The sequence below is a fragment of the Sturnira hondurensis genome, unplaced genomic scaffold, assembly GCF_014824575.4.
Source record: "Sturnira hondurensis isolate 20B ecotype Veracruz unplaced genomic scaffold, ASM1482457v3 Scaffold0014854, whole genome shotgun sequence".
Classification (NCBI taxonomy): Eukaryota; Metazoa; Chordata; class Mammalia; order Chiroptera; family Phyllostomidae; genus Sturnira; species Sturnira hondurensis.
The window spans coordinates 2,092,170-2,112,392 of NW_028087485.1; the positions used below are offsets into that span (position 1 = coordinate 2,092,170).

Consider the following 20,223-nt stretch of genomic DNA (forward strand, 5'->3'; position numbering starts at 1 on the left):
TCTATTTTTCAAGGCACGGCCTGCGAATTCTAGGGAAAGTTGGCTAGATGCATGTTGGTGCTTGATTCCTGATCGCCACTTAAATGTTGAACGTTTGGTTTATTGCAGATGGCAGGGCACCAGGGAAAGGGGTCATAAACTGACCCTAAATTAGTTTTCTTATTGAAAGAAGATAGTTTTATACCATGTAATTTGCTGCCAAATGAATCAACGGCATTCCATCACAAACGGTTTTTTAAGTCCATTAACCCTTTGTGTGAAGAGTTTCAGTGATTCCTAAGTGCTTATTAGTGTTCTAGCTTCAGAAGAAATGTGTTATATTTTGTGTTGAGGTCAAGTCAGTAAGGACAATTTTTTCCCTGTTTTCTCTTTTTCCCACTGCCATAGAAACACAAAAACGCTTCAGAAAGAAAGGATACGGAACAGGTTAGAAATTAAGCAACCACATTTTAATCAATAAATACGAACATCTGATAACAAGTTATTAGGCAGAATAAAACAGCCATTTAGCAAGAATTCAAAAGATAATACTACATGGAAAACAAAGTGCAAGAATCTTTGCCATAAATTTCCCCCCACCTAGAGAATGAGGTACAAAAAATGTACTTAGAATAAGGATTGAAATAATCTAAAAAGTTTCAGTTATCTATTAAAGCTAAAACAGATTATTTTTCTCATACTGGGCAATATGTAGATTGTCTGACAATGGAGTGGATAGATGGTTGAATGGCAGGAGAGCGGAACGTCGGGGAATAGAGGGGCATCTGTTCCCATTATGGGCGCACTCATATCTACGTCGGACTCCTCCCCTGCCTCATCCACTCTCCCCCGCACTGCTGTCCTGCAGGGAAATGCAATCCCCAGGGCCCTTGTCAACTGGCTTCCAGGTGGCGCTGGAAGAGCAGGTGCGGCAGGAAGCCGCCAGGGCAGAAGGGGAGGTGAATTGAAGCCAGGGTATTTTTCCACGTATGGTGCACCTGGAGTCTCCCCATCTCAGGCAGTGGCTTTGCCCTGCCATGCTGAGGTTTTCCTTAGCTCCCCTCCTAGGTGGTACCAGCTCCCACCAGGCCGCCCCTCCCTGTGGTTCCAGCTCTGTAAACGACCTCTGGGCTCAGGGAAACACATGGCCTCACAGCTCTAGGTGGTAACAGCTTTCTCTTATCTGGCTTCTCTTTTATCATCTTTGTTAAATCAATTTCCTCTATTTGATTCTTTCTATTGAAGCACCTAGAAGGGCTTGTTTTCCTTGCTGGATCCTGACCCATACATAATAGAATCATTACATTATTTTCCCCTGTAACTTACGTGGGAATCTGCACGAGAATCTGCCCTAAGCCACTGAAAAACTGCTCAAACCAAACTCTATACCCACCTTCTGCAACACAGGGGACTGAATATCCCTTGGCCATGTTTTGTCAAGCACCGGGACTGTTTTTGCCAGGTACAAATATGACTCTGACTGTCCACCAATGTCACCTCCAGTCAGAGTGGACACAGCCAAGAGGCACCTGCAGAGGTCGTTTTTGTTGTATGTGCTACATGTGACAACAGAAGGAAAAATACAAACAAACAAAAGTCATCCTCAGAGGAAGTTACAAAGTCATCAAATAGATAACACTGTGAAAATTCAGAGACCATAAGAGAGCACCAGAGAGTTTCTTTCCTGTCGAATCAACAAATTTTCCTGAAATAAAAATCCTTTAGAATTTACAGGTATTTCAAGAGCATCCAAGAGAAAAAAAAAAAAAAGACTCATCAACAAAGAACCCGTTGCTGTTTAGCAAACTGCACGCTGGGAATGGTTATTTTGAGAAGAAGAGTTCCTTGGTGAGCATGGAGACCACACAGGGGATCTGCTTCTTCTCGTGGTAGCGGGCGTCATCGGACTGCGACTCGAAGTGCCTGGCCACCCTGTAGTTCACTCTGGTGAGGATCCTCAGGATGTCCAGGCTTTTCCCGTGCTCGTTCAGGGTGGAGCAGAGGGCCTGCACAAACCACGAGCCACTTCCTGGGTTCCTCCACGAGTAATAGCCTGGGACAGGAGAGGGAGACGATCAAACCGGCTGACCACGCCCCGCTCACCACTGAGAGTCACTCTCGGGGTTTGGGGACTTCACGCACGCTTTTTCTGAAATGGATTCCCTCTACTCTGCCTGCAAGTCTCTAATGAGAATCATGCTGGTGTGCTCAGAGAGCAAGCATCTTAGGCTTAGAGGGCTGCGTGAAAAGGCCCAACAAACGATTCGGTTGATACGTGTCAGAGACACGCCGGGCAGGGAGCCCCCGAAAAAAATGCTGGCAGACCGCTCCGTATCTGGAACGCCTCACCACCCTTTGGGGTGAATGCTCTTTCTAACCCAAGGAAGGGGCCTCAGAGAATTTTGAGATGTGTTCCTGCTGATGAGGGAGAACGAGAGGCTGGTTCCTGCTGAAGAAGGCTGGGAGTGAGAGGAGGCTAGGGGCAGAGCCAGGAGGGCCCGTTGCCCTGGGAGAGCAAGAGAAGATTCCACTGCCTCCACACCCCAATTTAAAAGGGCACTAAACTAAAGGTAAAGTTGCATTTGGCTTATGTGATGAGCTGTGCTTCTTCCTGCCAATCGGTCACGCTGGTTTGATGAGAATTGGGTTATCATCACCATGGTACAGTAATCAGTTATTGAGCAAGCATACAACAAATAGAAATAACCAATCCGTGTGCTGTGTCTGAGGTGCACTCAGAATTCTTTCCTGCAGTCCACGGGGCAACTAGCAGCCCGCGAACTGAACTCTCAGCATTAGCAGTAAGAAAGCGCATTTGGGGGGGGGTTTGTCACCTCCGTTATCCCATTCAGTTCAGGGACCTGCTGAGGCAGGACGTGTACTACCATCTCCACTGCATCACTGTCCCCAGGTCTGTCTCCTCTCACCCTGTCCCATATGGTCTTTGAGGTAACTGCTGCGGTAACACAAATCTCACCCTGTGATGCTCCTACCTCCAATAGTTTCCTTGTACCCCACAGCACGGTGACGTTCAGGCTGTTAGCACAGCATGCAGTGCCTATGACAATGGGGCTCCCTGTCTACCTGTCCAGGTTTGAACGTTGGCCATACCCTGCACCCTGGGTGGTAACCACCCCTCCCCCCCCACCCAATCTCCCTGCCATGCGAGGACACAGTGAGGAGGCAGCTGACTACAAGCCAGGAAGAGAGCCCTCATCACAAACCATATTGGCCAGTGCCTTGATCTTGAACCTCCCAGCCTCCAGAACTGCAAGAAAGATTTCCATTATGTAAGCACCCCAGCCAGTGGTGTTCTGTCCCAGCGGCCTGAGTGTGGTGTCTTAGGAGTTTTTTGGGTGACTCCTCCACACTCCTTCTGGTGAGCCATGTTTCTCTTTCCTCCGTTTGATTTTCCAAGACTTAGTCATGACAGCTTTGGGGTTGTTTTTTTTTTAAATTTAGGAAATAATCTCTCACCTGTCTCCTGAGGGCTGACCCTCCTTCCTCGACTCTCCCCAGGTCCTGCCAAGAGCACCTACCACCCAACCACTGAGTCTGCTCACAGACAGATGCCGCCATTACACCACCTCCTTCCCAAGAGCAGGAAGACCAAATTATTTTCTTCAACTTTTCAACGTGAAGGTATCATGCTCACAAAATCTGACCTGTCCATCCTGCCAAAGCTGGTTTCCCAAACACTGAGTGATTTATTATAACTGACACCTTCATATCGAGCACTCTACAGACTACACCACAGCTGGGAGAATGCTGACTTAGTGATGGTTTTTAGCCAGAACAAAGGAAAGCCTTTCCCTGAACTGACTCAGGCAAACAGAGCAGGTTATCTCACTACTGGCACTTTGTGGAGCTTGTGTACACTGGCGGTGTGAAGGGATCCCGGGCTGAGCTTCTGGCTTTATCCCATCCCGAAATCTCTGTGACCTTGAACACATCACTGAGGCTCACCCAAGCTCATTTTTTTCCATCTGTAAAACCAGGACCGCAACAACCACCTTCCTCCCTACCTACACTGTTGGCATGAAAAACGCTCTGCAAATTTAGAGTGCTATCGAAAAGTCTGCTCTTATAAATATCTGCCTTTCGGTACATAAGAGCTGATATTGTTTAACTGTTGTTCTATTACAGTTGTCCCCATTTTTCTCCCTTTGTCCTTCTTTGCCCAGCCCACACCACATTCCCCGCGTCTAGCTCCACACTGATGTCCACGTCCATGGGTCGTTCATACCTGTTCTCCGACTAGTCCCTTCCCCTTCTTTCCACCACTGCCCCCCCCCTTTCCTCTCCCCTGGCCACTGCCAGTCTGATCGTCTGGTTACCGCGGCCGCCCCCCCACCCCCCACTCCTGCGATGCTGTGAATGCTCTGGCCACACCCCAGAGGCACCTACTTGTGACCTTGGAGTTCAGACCTGGCTCCAGACTCTCTAGACAGGTTTCCAACCTTCAGTCCCCTTTTGTGAGTGACAAAATGTCTCTCTTCTCTGTCCCTTCTTGCTCTGGGATACCTGACATTATGTCTTCAGTGAATTCAGATTTTTAAAAAGATACAATCGGCTTTTATTTTTGTGCACAAAAAGCCACAAGGTAAGAAAATACTGGGGCTGACAACCTGCTTAGAATGAAAGGAACAAGAAAACTACACTCCACAAAGCACATTCATGTTTCAAAGAACGAGCTGTTACGATAAAAGCAGTCAGACTCATCATCAGCCCATATTGTCTTTCTTTTCAATTGGAATCTATGTTGCTACCTGCATTAACGGGCTTTTTGTTTGCAATACGTTGTTTACATCAACATTTCAAATTGACACAGAATTTGTTACCAGAGACTGCTATGATTTTGTTATTCAACCTCTAAGTTTGTATTTAGAAAGAAAACAATTTAATGTACATAGGTTAATATAATTCTGTGCAAATAAGGTAAACTATGTAATATAGTTACTGTAATAATAAATATAATAACACTGGAGGTGTAAATATTTGTTTCAAAAAAAGAGATGTTTGCTCGTATAATTACCAGTGATAACAGTAGTAATGGGTGAGAGAATTCTGCTCTCTCAGAGAGCAAAGTGACCAGATCCCTGCGGTGCGCAGAACCATGGCCCCGGGGGTGTCCAGCTCTCGCCTGGGAACCTGTGCCCATGTCACCTGACAGGGCGAAGAGGACTGAGCAGGTGTGAGGAAGGTTAAGGGAATGAATGGGAGACTGGCCTGAACTGTCCACGTGGGCCCAATCTAATCACAGGAGTCGTTCAAGGAGGGCGAGCCTTCCAGCTGTGGTCAGAGTGTGAGATGAGGACGGAAGAAGGGTCAGAGGGGTGTGGGGCTGCTGAGTCTGAAGCAGGAGGTCGGGGCCATGGCTAAGGAACACGGGAGGTTTTCACACTCTGGGAAAATCAAGGATGTGGGTTCTATCCCCTACGGCCTCTGGAAGGGACGCGGCCCTGCCAACCTGTTTGGAATTCTGACCTTCAGAACCGTAAGAGCACACTTTTGTGTGTGTTCAGCCACTGTGTTTGTGGTGTTTGGTCACCACAGCAATGGGAAATTAATATGGCCCCGAGCCTACATGCTGACGGCAGAATGGCATGGCCCGGTTAGCAGACAACGGACTTCGTACCTGGAACTGTGGAATAGGCAAAGAGAAAGTCAGCCTCGACTGGGATCTTGTATCGGGGACTGGCATCTGTGTCATTGATGGGCCCCGAGTCGGCCTGGATCCCGTCATCCAACTCTGTCCCCCGGCATGCCTAAACAGCAAAGCAGAGATCGCTTCATGGAGTTGGGGACAAACGCGTGCCGTCCACTGCTGTGCCCCACTGCCTAGAACTGTGCTGGTCATGTCCTGGGGGCTCAGTGATGGGCTGATGGGTGACTAAAAGAATGGCAAGTGAGCAGAGCAAATAAAAGGATTGCAACACTCTAAAGAAACCCCCATGAGCTGTGATCTGCAGCAGACACAGAAGCCAAGCATTTAGGGTAGGAAAACAAAATCCAAATTTGCACACCCCCAACAGGAAAAGCACACAGATCTGCAAAGATGATACAAGTCACTCCGTAATCTTTGCCCATTTGCAGTGCACAGCTGGCTTTGAAGAGGGATTACCTGGATGAAGAAGAGTTTGGGTTTCTCTAAGAGGGTTTTGCATCTATCCCCCCGAAAATGGCCCGTCAAGTCCTTGATAGCGATCATGCCGTCTGTCCCATAAATTAAGTTTTCTTCTCCGTGGCTGAGTAAGATGCAGGCGAAGCAGGCTGAATTTCTGTGGTCCTCCTCAGATGCTGCAAGCAAGCGATGCGAACGTTGGAAAAGTTAAAATAAGCCCTGTGGGACCTTGGAGGTAGGACCCCATTCCAGCCTGGCAGCTCCTACTGACAGAGAGCTCTTCAGGGGAGAGCACCTCTCCAGAGAGGAGGAGGCCCAGTAGAGAGAAGTTACAGAGAGAACTCTAGAATTCTCACTCAGTCTGAAACCAGAATGGAGCTGCCTCCTGAGAAGGTGAGCCCCACCCATGGCGGTGGGGGGGGGGGTTCAGGCAGCTGCTGGGAGGCAGCGTTTTGGGGTGCTGAAGGAGGTGACCTCACTGTTTTTTAGGTCTGTGACACAGGGGAAGTTCCTTTGTCACTCTGTGTCTTGGTTTCCCTGCCTGTAAAATGGGTACGATAATGCCTATTAAATGAGTTAATATTCATGAAGCAGGTCATGTAACAAGGGTCTTGCAAGTATGCTAAAGTAAATAAAACATCACGCTAAGTGAAATAAGCCAGTCCCTAAAGGACAAAGACCTGATGATTCAACTTTACAGGTACCTAGGAGTCAAGTTCACAGGCAGAAAGCAGAACGGTGGTTGCCAGGCACAGGGGGAGGAGGTGAAGTCATTCTGAAGTACATGGGGATTACTCTTCTGTATCTACCAGTGAAAAGTTTAAGAGTAACCATGTGGTAGGAAGAATGGTATCAATTTGCTACTTCCCTAGGAACTAGTCTTTTGAAATTGAGAGTGTTCTGTAGAGACAGGTCCTATTCCTTCTGTTGCTGTCATATAAGCCGACTTCGTCTTTTTGGGGAAAGCTCTAAGTTTCCTGAAAGAGACCCCCTACCCTGGAGACAGGTATGGGTGGCCTGGAGGAAGGAAAGGCTTTCCGCGCTGAAATCCCTGTGTCCAGCAAAGCATCCTGCAGAAACCAGCTGGGGCCTTGCCCGTATGAGGAGCTGGAAAAACAAGGAGGGCGGCGGGGGGAGGCACATACCTTTTTTCAGGACCTCCTGCATCATGGCACAAGAGTAGTCGTTATAGACGACCACGTCAAAGCCCAGGTTTTTGAAGCACTTGTTAAGAGCCTCGGCATCTCTGTCTGTTCCGTTCCGGATGCTCATACCTGTGGGAATCCAGCACCAGTTCACGATGAGCAATCCCTGGCTGAGCACTGCGTGCGGCATCACCCAGCAGGCACCAAGTGCAGCTACGTGATCCTCTAGGCTACGGTCAATCCTCAGCTCATGCTCATGGTGGGACCTCAGACTAAATTCCCGATTTCTCTGCATCCCTTTCTCTTGGACATGCAAATACCATCTACGAAGCGGCTGTCCGCACCGGCAGATGGGCACGGCATCCCCTTCTAAAGGTTGGCTACAAACCTTAACCCACGCTGAAGAGACTGGAAGGGAACAAACAGGAAAGGTTAGCCCATGCCCAGAACTCCTACCTGTTGAGCAGTCGAAGTTCTTGTTGTTTATTATGATGCACTTGCCCACCTTCTCAAAATTCATGTTATACACAAAGGAAGGCCCTCCATCCTGGGTGGTCCTGAGTGATTTCCTGGAGCCATTTTTCTTCTTCATACTGGAGGGACACAAAGCCAGTCAGGGGCTGCGGAAGAAGTCTGGACAGTCACGGCCTCTGGCTTTTACTACCAGCAGAGAGGGCTGCCCAAGAAAGCTGCAGTATCTGTCACGAAAAGACCTGGGCTAAACAGATGGCTCCGTTTAATCACTGCATTTAAAAGGAACATGCATCTTGCCCTGGCCACTGTGGCTCAGTTGGTTGGAGCATTGTTCCATGGACCAAAAGGTCCAATTGGGTTCAATTCTGGGTCAGGGCACATGCCTAGGTTGCAGGTTCGGTTCCCAGTCTGGGTGCATGGAAGAGGCAACGGATCGATGTTTCTTTCCCACATGGATGTTTCTCTCCCATCCTTCCCTCTAAAATCAAGAGGCACATCCTTGGGTGAGGTTAAAATAAATAAATAAATGAAAGGAACATGCATCTTAATTTCATTAGATGCCAGAGAAATGCCCACTGAAATCACAATTCAATAGCACAATGGCTATGTGTTGGCGACCATGTGCACCACCCAAATTGTCACACACTGGTGACAGCCTGCTTTGGACACCCACGGTGATGACTGGCAGAATTCCATGAAAACTGGACTTAAACATAACCTATGACAGAGCATTTCTACTCCTGGGCATGTACCCCAAAGCGAGCAAACATGTCACCACAGCATAGCATGACCTTAGCATGTGGAATAGCAGTCCCAAAGAGGAAATAATCCAAGTGTCCAATTACAGTGGGATAAACTCATGAATATTCATATAGGGCAACACTAGACAACAGTAAGAATGAACCAAAACCCCATGACAACATGAAGCCCCACGAACGAACCTCACAAATACAATACTGAATGAATAGGGCCCAGATGACTCCCTTTTTTATAAAGTTCAGAAAACTCATACCTGGTTTTGGAAGCTGGGAGGCGACTTTACTGAGGTCAGGAGGGACATGAGGACTTTCTCAGATGCTGGCCATGTTTGGGTCTGGATGTGGGTGCTGGTTCCATGTTGTGTCAGTGACTGCAGAGTCACCGGTGTGTGCCCTTTTTTACATGGATGTTCTGATTCAGTGAACACTTACATTATGTGGGGGGAAAGGAGCAGCAATGTAAACAAAACAGCTGGCCCCTTCCAATCTCCAGGCACTGATGACCAGTTTACCCAAAGTCCAGCACGGAGCCTAGGACAGGGGCATCACTGAGAGGACAGAGGGGCCAAATGTCAAATGTGAGTGGAGAGCAGTCATCTACTCGAGTGTTAAGTCCCATGAAAGATGAGATTTTTAAAAAACTTATTCTGAAAAATTGCTGAATTCCTAACACCTAGAACAATGTCTGGCACATAAGCTGCTCTATAAATATTTTTTATGAACTTCAGGTCAATATCCCTTATGAATATCAATGCCAAAACTCCTTAACAAAATAGGAGCAAGTGAATCCAGCAATCTATAGATGGGATTATACACCAGGACCAAGTGTGACTGGTCCCAGGAATACAAGGTTGGGTTGACCTCCAACAGTCAGTCAGTTAACATAACCCATCACATTAGTAAAGGACAAGAACCATACTATCAACTCGATTAATACAGAAAAGCATTTGACAAAATCCACCGCCCCATTATAGATAAAAAAACGCTCAAGAAACTAGGATGATGGTGGAACTAACTCAATCTGAGAAGGGGGAGAAGGGTGTCTATGGAAAACCCACAGGGTCTCGTTTAATGATGAAAGAATGAATGCTTCCCCCGCTACAGTCAGGAACAATCACCCATGTCCACTCTTGCCACTTCTGCGAAACACTGTACCGGAGGTTCTCGCCAGGGGAATTAGGTTTTAAAAGAAATGTTATATGAATGAATCGAGTCTAATTCCCTCATTTTTTGGATATGAAAACTGAAGTCCACAGAGAAGCAAGGGGTTGTCCAAGGTCACTCAGCTGATGGTCAGCAGCGTGGGACTGTCCCACTTCCCTGTCAGCTTCCTAGAGCCCAGTGCCCTCGAAGATTAGATGGAATGGTCCGTCCACCATTCTGCCCAAGCTCTTTGCAAAAGTCGGAAGAAGTGAAAGTGAAAACTAAGCTTATTCCCGGCAGCTGTGGGTCCAAGGACATTTCACTCTGGGTAGTCACTGAATCTTATCTGCTGGAGTTTTTCAGAATCTCTGAAAGGACATGGCCTCCCCTTTGCCCTCTTCTGGTTTGGTCCAGATTACAGACCAGATCTGCGTGTTGAGACTTCAGATTCCTCCACCTTTGTAAGGCCAAATTTCTCCCATGGCGCTTTATTCTGGAATGAGAAGTCTCCGGACTCTGTTCTCCCAGTGCCTCCCTCCCTTGTTTGTTGTCTAGTTACAGATGATGCCAGGTGCCCTTCCCCCAAGGGCCTTCTCCCAGAGGCAGCCTCCAGAGGAACTGGACTTGGGGTCAGACAGAGGTCTGCTTCCCTCCACCCGTGTGACATGGGCTAGAGAGTCCCTGTCCTTCCCACCACATCAGCTTCCTCTCTTGCCATACGGAACCTTCTGTGACTATCCCCAAATTAGGGTCTTCAGTGGGAGCACGTAGTCCCATGAAGCCTTCTCCCCTCCCAGGCCTCTAAAAAATCTCCAAGGAGTCAAGTATCAGCACACAGAGTTTCCGCACTATTAAAGGACGTGCCATGTGAGAAGGGGTAGAGGTACTTCCTTATTGCTGCCCTGGCAATGACCCCTACTAAGAGTGGCCTTTGCGATTGTTAACATAGCTGTGCATAGCCTTTCACAGGCACACTATCTTTGGGTGTTAGTTGACGCCTCTGAGGCAGGTGAGGGGGGTGCAATCACATCCATTGTGGAAGTCATAACAACCAGCAACGAGCTGGCTATGGGCTGGGATCCTCCTCAACTCTCACCCGCACTTTCCCACTGACCCCTGACAGGTCTGTGGGTCACTTAAGGCCATCCCAAGACCCTAGTGAGCGCAGCACTGAAGCTGGCAGGCTGTGCACTAAAGCTCTTTCAGAGATAAAATTCTACTTTCATCTTCGACAATATGGAGTATTTTAAAACAAACGGTACAATATCCGAGTGATAAACAGGATGTGATTTCGTTTAAGCTGCCCATCCTCAGTGATGAGCAAAACAAAACCAGCGAGCACCTTTTATAAGAAAAACAGGCTGGACCCTGGCTGGTATGGCTCAGTGGGCTGAGTGCCGGCCTGCGAACCGAAAGGTTGCCGGTTCTAGGCCCGGTCAGGACACATGTCTGGGTTACAGGCCAGGTCCCCAGTTGGGGGGCGTGCGAGAGGCAACCAGTAGATGTGTCACTTGCACGTTGATGTCTCTCTCCCTCTCTTTCTCCCTCCCTTCCCCTCTCTCTAAAAATAAATAAATAAAATATTTTTTAAAAAAAGAAAAAGAAAAACAGGCTTGAATATAAGTTGCATGGGAAAGAAAGGAATCCGTTTCTATCAGAATAGAATTTGGAAAATGAGCTGTTTTTTTAAAAGGGACACAAATAAGGAAGTAAAGGTACACACACTTTAAAGAAAATGCTTTCCATAGTTAGGAAAAGTACCTTAAAACTGAATATGATATGTGACTTCTCAGTAAACATCTCAAAAGGGAGGTAAGGAAAATTTCCCTTACCCATCCTGCCCCTAACCTGAACTCCTATTTTTCTGAATGAACTTAATATCTGCTTCCTCTTTCTGGGTTTGAGTTAGTCAACATTCATTTTTCTTTCTAACCAAAACAGCTTTTTGTTAAACCAAGGTCTTCCCAGACCATGGATGTGTATTAGGGAGTGATCCTCAATTCACTCCCAGTGAATTCATCTTCCTAAGAGGCACTGGCCTTCGGAAAACGCCATCTGCAGCTTAACTCTGGGGAGCAGAGCCCGCTGATCAGCTTCAAGCATGTCGCTGGAGGGATAAATAGGAAGGAGGAACTGCTCATTAAGAAGGCATCAAGGAGAAAGTGCCAGGGGGAAAAAGTGCACCGAAGACCATTGCTACAGATGCATCCTGTAAGGTCCAAGGTTAGATACAGTCTGCTGCCTAAAACTTGTAAGGCTCTGGGGCACCTTCTGAGGATTCTCTCTCTGTCACCCCCTTGGGCCTTCAAGACGCCCCTGAGAACTATGCTGTCCCTTCCATTTTTCTGATTCTTGCTGCAGAGGTATGCATTCACTGCGAAGGGAACTGATTTCTGAGAGGCAGCTAATTCAGGGTAGCCGCTGGTTACTGATTCTGCACCACGGAACAACTGTTTTCGCTTAAGTATTTTTTTTATGTGTGACATCTAATACTATTTGGAAATGCTTCTGTTTTGACAGTTTTCTTCCTTTCTCTCCCTTGCTTCTCTCATTTCCAATGCTGAACCGTCAAAGCATCCTGCAATGAAAAGACCTGGCCGGCAGACATATGTTTGTTCCGTTTATTCACACCTACAATGACCAGCAGGGCAGTCTCTACTTCCTGTTCGAGCCATAAAAGCAGGGTCTTTGATCGAAACCAAAGAGTACTGTGAAAAGAATGAGGAAGCTCTGTGTCCTGATGTGGGATGACTTCCAGTAAGTTCTGTCAAGCACAGAATAAAAAGGGGCGGGGCAGAACAATGAGGACAAGATGCTACTTTTGGGGGGGGGGGATGAGGGGGAAATAAATATCTTTATATTTGCTTGAATTTTCATAAAGAAACCCTTTAAGGATAATATAATGGATAAGTCTATGGATTCCAAGCCTGGGCCGTCTAGGTCTAAAAACCCTGCTCCACCACATAGCTTAGTGACAGAGAGCAACTTGCGTAACTAACCTCTCTGTGCTTCAGTTTCCTCATCTGTAAAAAGGACAGAAACACAGCACCAGCTTCAGAGCTGGATAAACGAGTTAACATTCACAAAGTACTCAGAAGGGTGTGCGGCATGTACTAAGTAGTAAACAAATGTTCTTGTTATTACTATTGTTATTATCGTACATCATTACAAGGGGGCTCCTGTGTTATGGGAGCCGAGAGCAGGAAGGATAGGAGGAAAAAATGGGGAAAAGAATTTTGACTGCAAGCCTGTTAGTATGTGTGAATATGTTCATTATTCATAGTTAGAAATCACTTGCTGTAAATGGATCTCGAGATCTGACCTGTTTTGAAGGCTGCTGGATTTTGATGCTAATTGTTGAAAGGGGTCCCTAGACATCCAATTTTTCTGTTTCCCAATGTGGCTTCACCCCCTCCCCCTAGCCTTTTAACCTTACTCTTCTACATGTCCATACTAACAACGATAATAAGTACCAACTTTTGATCACTTACAACTTCACATCTATACCCCATGTAATCTTTACATCTCTGAAGCATTAACCCTGTTTCATGGAAAAATATCAAACCAGCTTGTCCAAGATCACAAAGCTAGACAGGGGTAGAGGCCAGGTTTGTTCTGAGGCCTAACATCAAGCACCTAGTCTCAGAGTCTCAGGCCTCGCCCTTGACCTAGAGAAGCGGCATCTCGGGCCAGGCCTGGGTGTTTTCCTGGAGATGCTTACAGCCTCTAAAGGTTGAGGGTCTTGGCACCACCCTGTCTGCCCACTGCACGAATCCTCTTCGCTCTGGCCTTTCCTTGCTGTCTCCACTCTTATTTCAAGTCCCCCAGCTCCTGCCCATGGCAGCAGACAGCCTGCCCGCCATTCCCACTCCCAGGCAGGGTGGAGAGAACCAGCTTGCCCTACTCTATCTAATACGCTCTCCACATGGATGCAGACTTTGGAGCCCTTGGCTCCTGGCCAGAAATGTGCCTTGGGAGGCACATGCTGTGGAAGGTGCCCACGGGCGGCAGCCAGGCGTGTTTAGGCACATGTGTAAGATTTACGACTTTCCATGAAACCCGCAAGGTCTTCTGGGGTAACGGTCAAGCTGAACATTAAACCGAAATTACCAACACAACCAAAATGCTTCCGGGAAAAGCCAGGTTGCCTGCAATGGCATCCTTATTCCTGTTTGTTTGCACGAAGCTGGTGAGCACAGGGCACAGCCTGGCTGGAGCTGTACCTCACCGTCAGCACAGTCCGCAGTCCGGGGAGGAAAGCCGTGTGACCCCCATGCTAGCTTCTCAAAAAAAGTTACCCGCTGTTTGGAAATCAAGTGCCAGAGCCAAGCAGGTCATCAGATAAACAACCGCTACTGGCCAGAAGCAAGGGCCTCAGGGGCTCCAGAGAGACTGTGCTAATTAAATCAGGCAACAGCAGTCCAAAAGCCACTGGGGGACAGTTTCTCTCAAGGGTGGGGCCTGCCAGGGAAGGAGGAGGGTCATAAGAAGTTTTCAGAGATCCAGATTAGAAACTTCTTCAGCTGCCCACCTGTGCACCGCCCCCCTCCCGCAGAGATGAGATTTTTCTGCAAGTGGCTGTTCTCGTAGTTCCAATTCTACACGGGGTCTTTCGGCAGCAGAGGCTGGAATGTGGGCAAACACAGACCCCAAGAGGCGGGCACGCTGAGCTTCCTTTGGGTTCGGATCCACGGAAACCAGTCCTTCTCCTAAACCTGACCAATGGTACTAACGGTGGGGGAGCCACTTCAGGGGCCCCCAGGTCACTTCATTAAGTACCGGCGTCGTGCTTTACGCCTCACAAAGGGTGTCCGTGGTCATCACCCCACTTATTCCCGCAAGTCCCCACGAGAGACATAAAAAAAACACAACAAACAAAGCAGGCCAGGCTCTCTTAAAGCCAGATTCTCTCTCTTCCCACTGCCTCCCCCTCACCCCCCTTCCCCTTATCTTGACCTTTTTTTTACATTGTGAAGACCTTGGCCAAGATTATTAATGTAAGAAGAAAAACGGGGTTCTTGTTTTGGAACCTGCTGGCAAGTGCAATAACGCTGATGATAAACCGGACCAGTGAATTAAAAGTTTAAATCCTCTTAAAGGCTCACGTGCTCCACAATTGGCTACAGATTTTAAAAAGTAAATCTGGCCAGGAAGTCAGTGTGTTCAGGGCCAGATAAGCAAGATGGCAACAACTGTGAGTGCCTGATGCAACGACGGAGCACACGCATTTTAAGTGTGCGCGAATGGGCAGTGAATTTACAGAGGCAGGCTGGTTCACCCCGGTGCTTCCTAATCAGCCTCGCTGCTTCTTGGTGTTGTCTGCCCTCACCAACCTGGGCAAAGACCATTATCTTCCCTTCCCAGAGGCGCTCAGACAGGCTCAGCTCTCCGCTAGGGACACAGATCGGGCTGGCTCCGGTGATCCAGAAGGAACTGGATTAACCTAACTGCTTAGGTCGGCAGCCATTTTTCAGAGCCTCAAATTTCACAGTGCGAGGCCGACTGAGTCATTTCAACACTCAAGAGGCAAAAAATTACAACCCAGGCTCAGATGGTTATTTATATTTAAAAAAATCTCCTGGAAGAGTCTACAGCAACTCCTAACCAGAAAACAGCGGCTAAAAACAGTTGGCTTGCTTTACAAAGAGGTGGAGAGTGAGCCATCTCAGAAAGTGCGTGACGAACATTTACGATCCATTCTGGGTGCACGTGTGATTTTCCCCATCACCAGGGTGGGTAAGGACAGGTGTCATCCTCTCCCCGGCCCCCGAGCCTGCCTGAGATGTGAACTACACCTTTCTATATTCGGAGGGGACTCACCAGACATGGCACCCAAGCCCGCTGCTGATTTATCTTCTCCGAGACCAGAATTCTTGGGAGCTCTGTCTGAGTGCAGACATTCCTCAGCTCGAAAGTACACACACCCTCAAGCACACGTTTCCCCAGGGCAAGTTCATTCGAAACTGGGGCTCTGGTTTTCATAGCTGCTTTGTCTACATATTTTCGGGATAATTCATTCATAGTTTCAACATTTCAACAGAGGGCACCCCCAACGGCTCTGACACACTGAAGCACACAGAGCAAGACGGAGAGGAAGGAGAGAGGCAAGGCCACATACCTCTTGGCTCCATCCCAAAGCGCCCCCCTTGGCAGCAGAAAGAGGCTCCCCCCTGCAATGACAGGCAGCGAGTTCCCCTCTTCTCTGTAATAATAAAAACTCAGCATGCTTGGCGCTCGGCGGGAGACAGAGGCTGGCACAGCCCGCTGGGCCCGGAAGGCCGGTGACTGAATCAGCAGCGAGCTGCCTGCTGGAGCTTTCCACAGGACCGTTCACACTGGGGCTGAAAAAGATCCCACTGGCTTCCCCATTCTCTGCTGACCTGCAGAAATGCCCGGGCTCCACGCGGCTGTGGCCTCCCCACCCAGCGACAGCGCCCCAGGGAACAAAGAGACTTGCTCCTTTGCAAGAGGTCCAAAGGACGAAAAGACCCACATTGCCACCGAGAAGCAGCCAGTGGCACCATCTCTTGGAGCAAAAAGCTGGAAACAATGGAGGGATGGCTAGGCCAGGGGCCCAGAGTTAGATAAAATCATGCACAGCTACTGAAAGTGCTGAGCACGCAGGGGCAGGCAACCCACCAAAGGGCCAAATCTACAAAAGCTGGCACAAAACAAAACAAAAAACCCCAAACAAAAAACCAAAACGCAACGCATGCAGGAATAATGCAAAGTATGTGAAATGGTAAATAAGAAAATGAACAAAAACAGGAAGTGAGTTTGTGGTGAACCAAACAAACAATGTAGACTCATTAGGTTCTTTCTTTCCCTCTAAAAGTACTGGAGGTACTAACACAAATAACAAAAGACTCGAGAGGCACACCGGGTGTCTCACTTTTCAAATAGACCTTGTTCAATGGTCTTGAATAAAGTCAATGACCCAGAAATTACTGCCGTTTCCCTCCTCACCCCTCCAGAAGCGAAGGGGACAACGTGAACACATAAACACCCGACACTTACTGAGCAAACAGCTCAGCAAAGCTTTTCCCCATTTCCTGGTTCAGGCTCACACTCCGTGAAAGGTGTGAAGCTGAGGAAGCCGAAGCCCAACACTAGCTACTCTGGGCAAACCTCCGAATCGTTTCCACCCCAGGCCTGCGACCCAGAGAGAAAACTGGCTCCATATACTTCTCTCTGAAACTCAGTTTGCACAAATACCCTGGGGAGCAGAGCCAGTGCAAAACAGGCTAGGGCGAAAAGCTTCTCTCTCTGAACGCACTCCTCCACGTCTCCCTCCTCCCCCGTGAAAAAAGGGGCAGAGAGCCCTCTGCCAGTAAAAACTGACAGAGGACTTACACAAACGTCATCCGTGGGAAATCAAGGACCGAAATCTCATTCAAGGGCCTAAAATGAATGGAAGATGTGGTGAGGGCCCCCCCCCACCCCGTGGCGGCTGCTGGCCCCCAAATTTGGAGCAGTTGCCACACTTCCGTCCTCACTCTTTACGCAGCCACCGCACCCGTCTCTGTCGCTCTCCTCTGACCACACGCACAGAACCACTCCCGCACACACCCGCACAGACGCCCACCGGGCGCAAAGCCCTCCGCAGCCGCCGCCGCCGCCGCAGCACGCACCTGGTTGGAACGTGCGAGGCCATTACGCACACTTTTCACTTGTGAACACGTGTTCCCTGGAGAAGGAACAGCTCTTATTTTCATAGCACTTTTCCATTCGTGGAGTTAATTTTATACTATGTTTTATTTACACTATATGTTATACTGTGTTTTATGTTTCTATTACTGTGAAAACCTCGTTTTCTTTCCTTCCCCACCATTGTCTTCTAACCTCAGAGCTTAAAAGAGCTGTCCATAAACCACCCGGTGGTTTCTCCACCCTGTGACTGTTTCAGAGGTGAAGCTCCCTGCCCCTGACGCGTGCACTTGGCCTTCTTTATTCAGGAAGTCCATGGCTAGACCTGTGGGAACGGCTGTCCATAAACCCTCCCTCAGTTTCAATGATGAATTAAATTTGCTGACCCACGTGGGGAGAAGAAAAAACTGCTCTGCTGGCGGATGAATGTGGCTGAACAGTGTGATGGCTCTGCGGCTGTGGGTAGGACTTCAGGAGACGGGACTCCAACCTAGGCCTGGGTCTCGGTCCTGGTTCTGCTGGGTGACTACGGGTAGAGCGCTTCACCTCTCTGGTCTCAACGTTCCTTGACCGTTATAGAAGGCAATTGGGTAAGTTGCCCTTCCAATCTGAATATTACGATGCTGTGATTTCTTCATCGGGTTAAGTCAGCAAGCTGACAGTTACTTCGATTTTCACTACAATCCAGTGGGTGGGTGTTCACATCCTTACACAGGTGAGGAAACTGAGGCTCAGAAAGGTTCAAGGACTTGATATAATCCCCCAACTGATGAGTAGGAGGCAGGGCTGGGATCTGAACCTGGGTTGTCTGCCTCCACTGTCACTTACGTGGTATCGTCCCTGCTTCAAATATAGCCCTAACTCTTTATTACTCTTTATATACGATCTGGGAGACAGGCATCCAGCAGGGTGGCGTCTGGATTTGACCCCCGCCTTTACTACAAGGGAACCACCCTCTCTGCCTACGTTTTAACTGTTTCTTTCCTCTTAGGGGGCACAGACCCGGCCTCTTTCAATAAACGGTTGGGATCGAGTGGCTTTCACTTAACCTGGAACATTTTTTTTTTTGGCACAAGTTAAGGCCTGCTCTCTCTGTTGTTCTTCCTTCTGATTCCAAAGCATTGCTGCTTCTAAAACATTGTTTTCTTCCTTCTCCAAATGAAAAGGCAGGCCACCTGAACAATTTCACAAATAACACTTTTTTTTTTTTTACAGGGGCCTATTTACAATATAACACTCACTAGGCGAGAAACCCAAGTTGCCATCCCAAGAAAGAAGAATCACAACAAGTGGCAGTTATTAAACACACTTCAGGTGGACCAAGGTTGGAACGCAAGGCCGCCCAAAACAGCGGGAGTTTATCAAATTCTGAAAACGGGCCTTTTTGACCCATGCCGCCTTCATTCAGGAACCGGAAGCTAAACTAAGCCCTGGGCAGGCACACACAGGCCCCACCCAGGCCTACAGGAAATTTGAAAGCGTGTTTGCTACTTTTCTTCTTTTTAATTTCCTTTGACTCGGACCTTGAGTGCAGCTCAGCCAGGAATCTGACTCCCCAGCTGACGTGCTCCTGCATGAGGCCACGCTCCTGGGATGCGGCTGCCCACACAACCGGGCTGGGTTTGAACCCGCAGGGGTTCCCCGTGGCAGCCCCAGGGCCAAACGCAGCCCATCCGGACCTGGGCTGCCTGTTCCCAGAACCCCAGGGGGCAGGCTCTTTAGTCCCCAGAGGATCTCTGACGACTGGCCCCCAACGCGGCCCGAAGTGCTCCCTGCTCCTTCCTCGCCCCAGCCTCCCTCGGCTCCCACCTGGCCCCAACAATCCGGCAAGTAGTTATTTTTTGTTATTAACTATTTTCTGTAGCCGTGCCTAGACACTCAGTGATAACCCGGGTCTGTATCCAGGGCAGGGACCACATCGTTAACTGGGGTGGCAGGTAACCTGTGCTTGGTGCCCGGTTGGTTGCCTTCCTGTCTGAGAGGGCTCTGTTTCCAGCTGACACTACCAGGCTTTGCTCCATAAACCAGGGCTCATAACCAGTGTTGCTTGTAAACGTCCTGTATTTCTTCTAAGTCATTTTTTAAAATCCAACACTTCACTAATTTGAAATTAATACCTTGGATATTTTCTTCTTTGTGGTTTTATGATGTTTTCCAAATGTTCTTCAGTAATCATAAAGTTAGAAACTATCAGGGAGTTGTCTTTGGGCCACACATTAAATACACAAATAATAATGAAAACTGATGAGCAAAAAAAGGTTTTTTAAGTAAATTTACAATTTTATTTTGGCCCGTGGGTTGCACACCCCTGAAACTTTAAATGAAAGTAAAGAACAGTCTGTTTATTTAAAGCCCAATGCAATGGAAATAAAACGATGCTGTGGTGCCATCTAGTGGCCATGAGACAAAAAGACAAGATGGGACTGAGGACTTGGAACTGCCCACCCAGGGCAAGTGCCGCTCCCCACCACCCACCAAGCTTTGGGGAGAAAAGGAGGCTTCTTTCCCTTTCCCAGAATCCTTGAGGTTTCCAAGGAAAGGTTGGGTGGGCAGTCTGTCCTCAACCAGAGACAGGTGTGTGTGGGGGGTGTTACTCCCATCTCCACTGCCTTACCGGGCAGTAATTCTGAGACCTGGAGAAAGAAGTGTGGGATGGGATGGGGGGGCTGGGGGGGAGGGCTAGGGAGAAGGTGCCTGCCATCCGCTGCAGGAAGCACCCAGAGCAGCCTATTAACGCTCCCAGGACCTGTACCCACACATCTGACAGCAGACAGGGTAACAAGAGGGGCAGCCAAACCTTTCAAATTGGCAGGAAGTAGCATACCTCTGATGTGGTATTCAGATCACCCCAATGAGTTAAATTTTAGCGGGACAAACAATCCCAGTTAGAATCTGTAAGGCACGGAGATTCCCGCACAGGTGACACCGGGGCAGGCGTTACTGTTCTGACACA

General features: G+C 48.5%; 1 protein-coding gene across 4 annotated transcripts in view; it reads right to left on the minus strand.

Moving 5' to 3' along the window:
* Positions 1 to 428: 428 nt before the first annotated feature.
* The window catches only part of CASP7 (caspase 7), a 35,196-nt gene continuing 15,401 nt past the window's right edge, over positions 429 to 20,223 (minus strand). For 3 of the 4 annotated variants that reach the window (XM_037063885.1, XM_037063884.1, XM_037063883.1), the window contains exons 3-7: positions 7,705 to 7,841; positions 7,249 to 7,377; positions 6,104 to 6,279; positions 5,618 to 5,747; positions 429 to 2,032 (exon numbers count right to left, since the gene is read on the minus strand). In XM_037063885.1, coding sequence (XP_036919780.1) covers positions 1,803 to 2,032; positions 5,618 to 5,747; positions 6,104 to 6,279; positions 7,249 to 7,377; positions 7,705 to 7,841 — 802 coding nt within the window. In that variant the 3' untranslated portion in view covers positions 429 to 1,802. Of the gene's footprint in view, positions 2,033 to 5,617; positions 5,748 to 6,103; positions 6,280 to 7,248; positions 7,378 to 7,704; positions 7,842 to 15,741; positions 16,237 to 20,223 lie in introns of those variants that run through there. The other variant, XM_037063886.1, reaches the window with a different exon arrangement.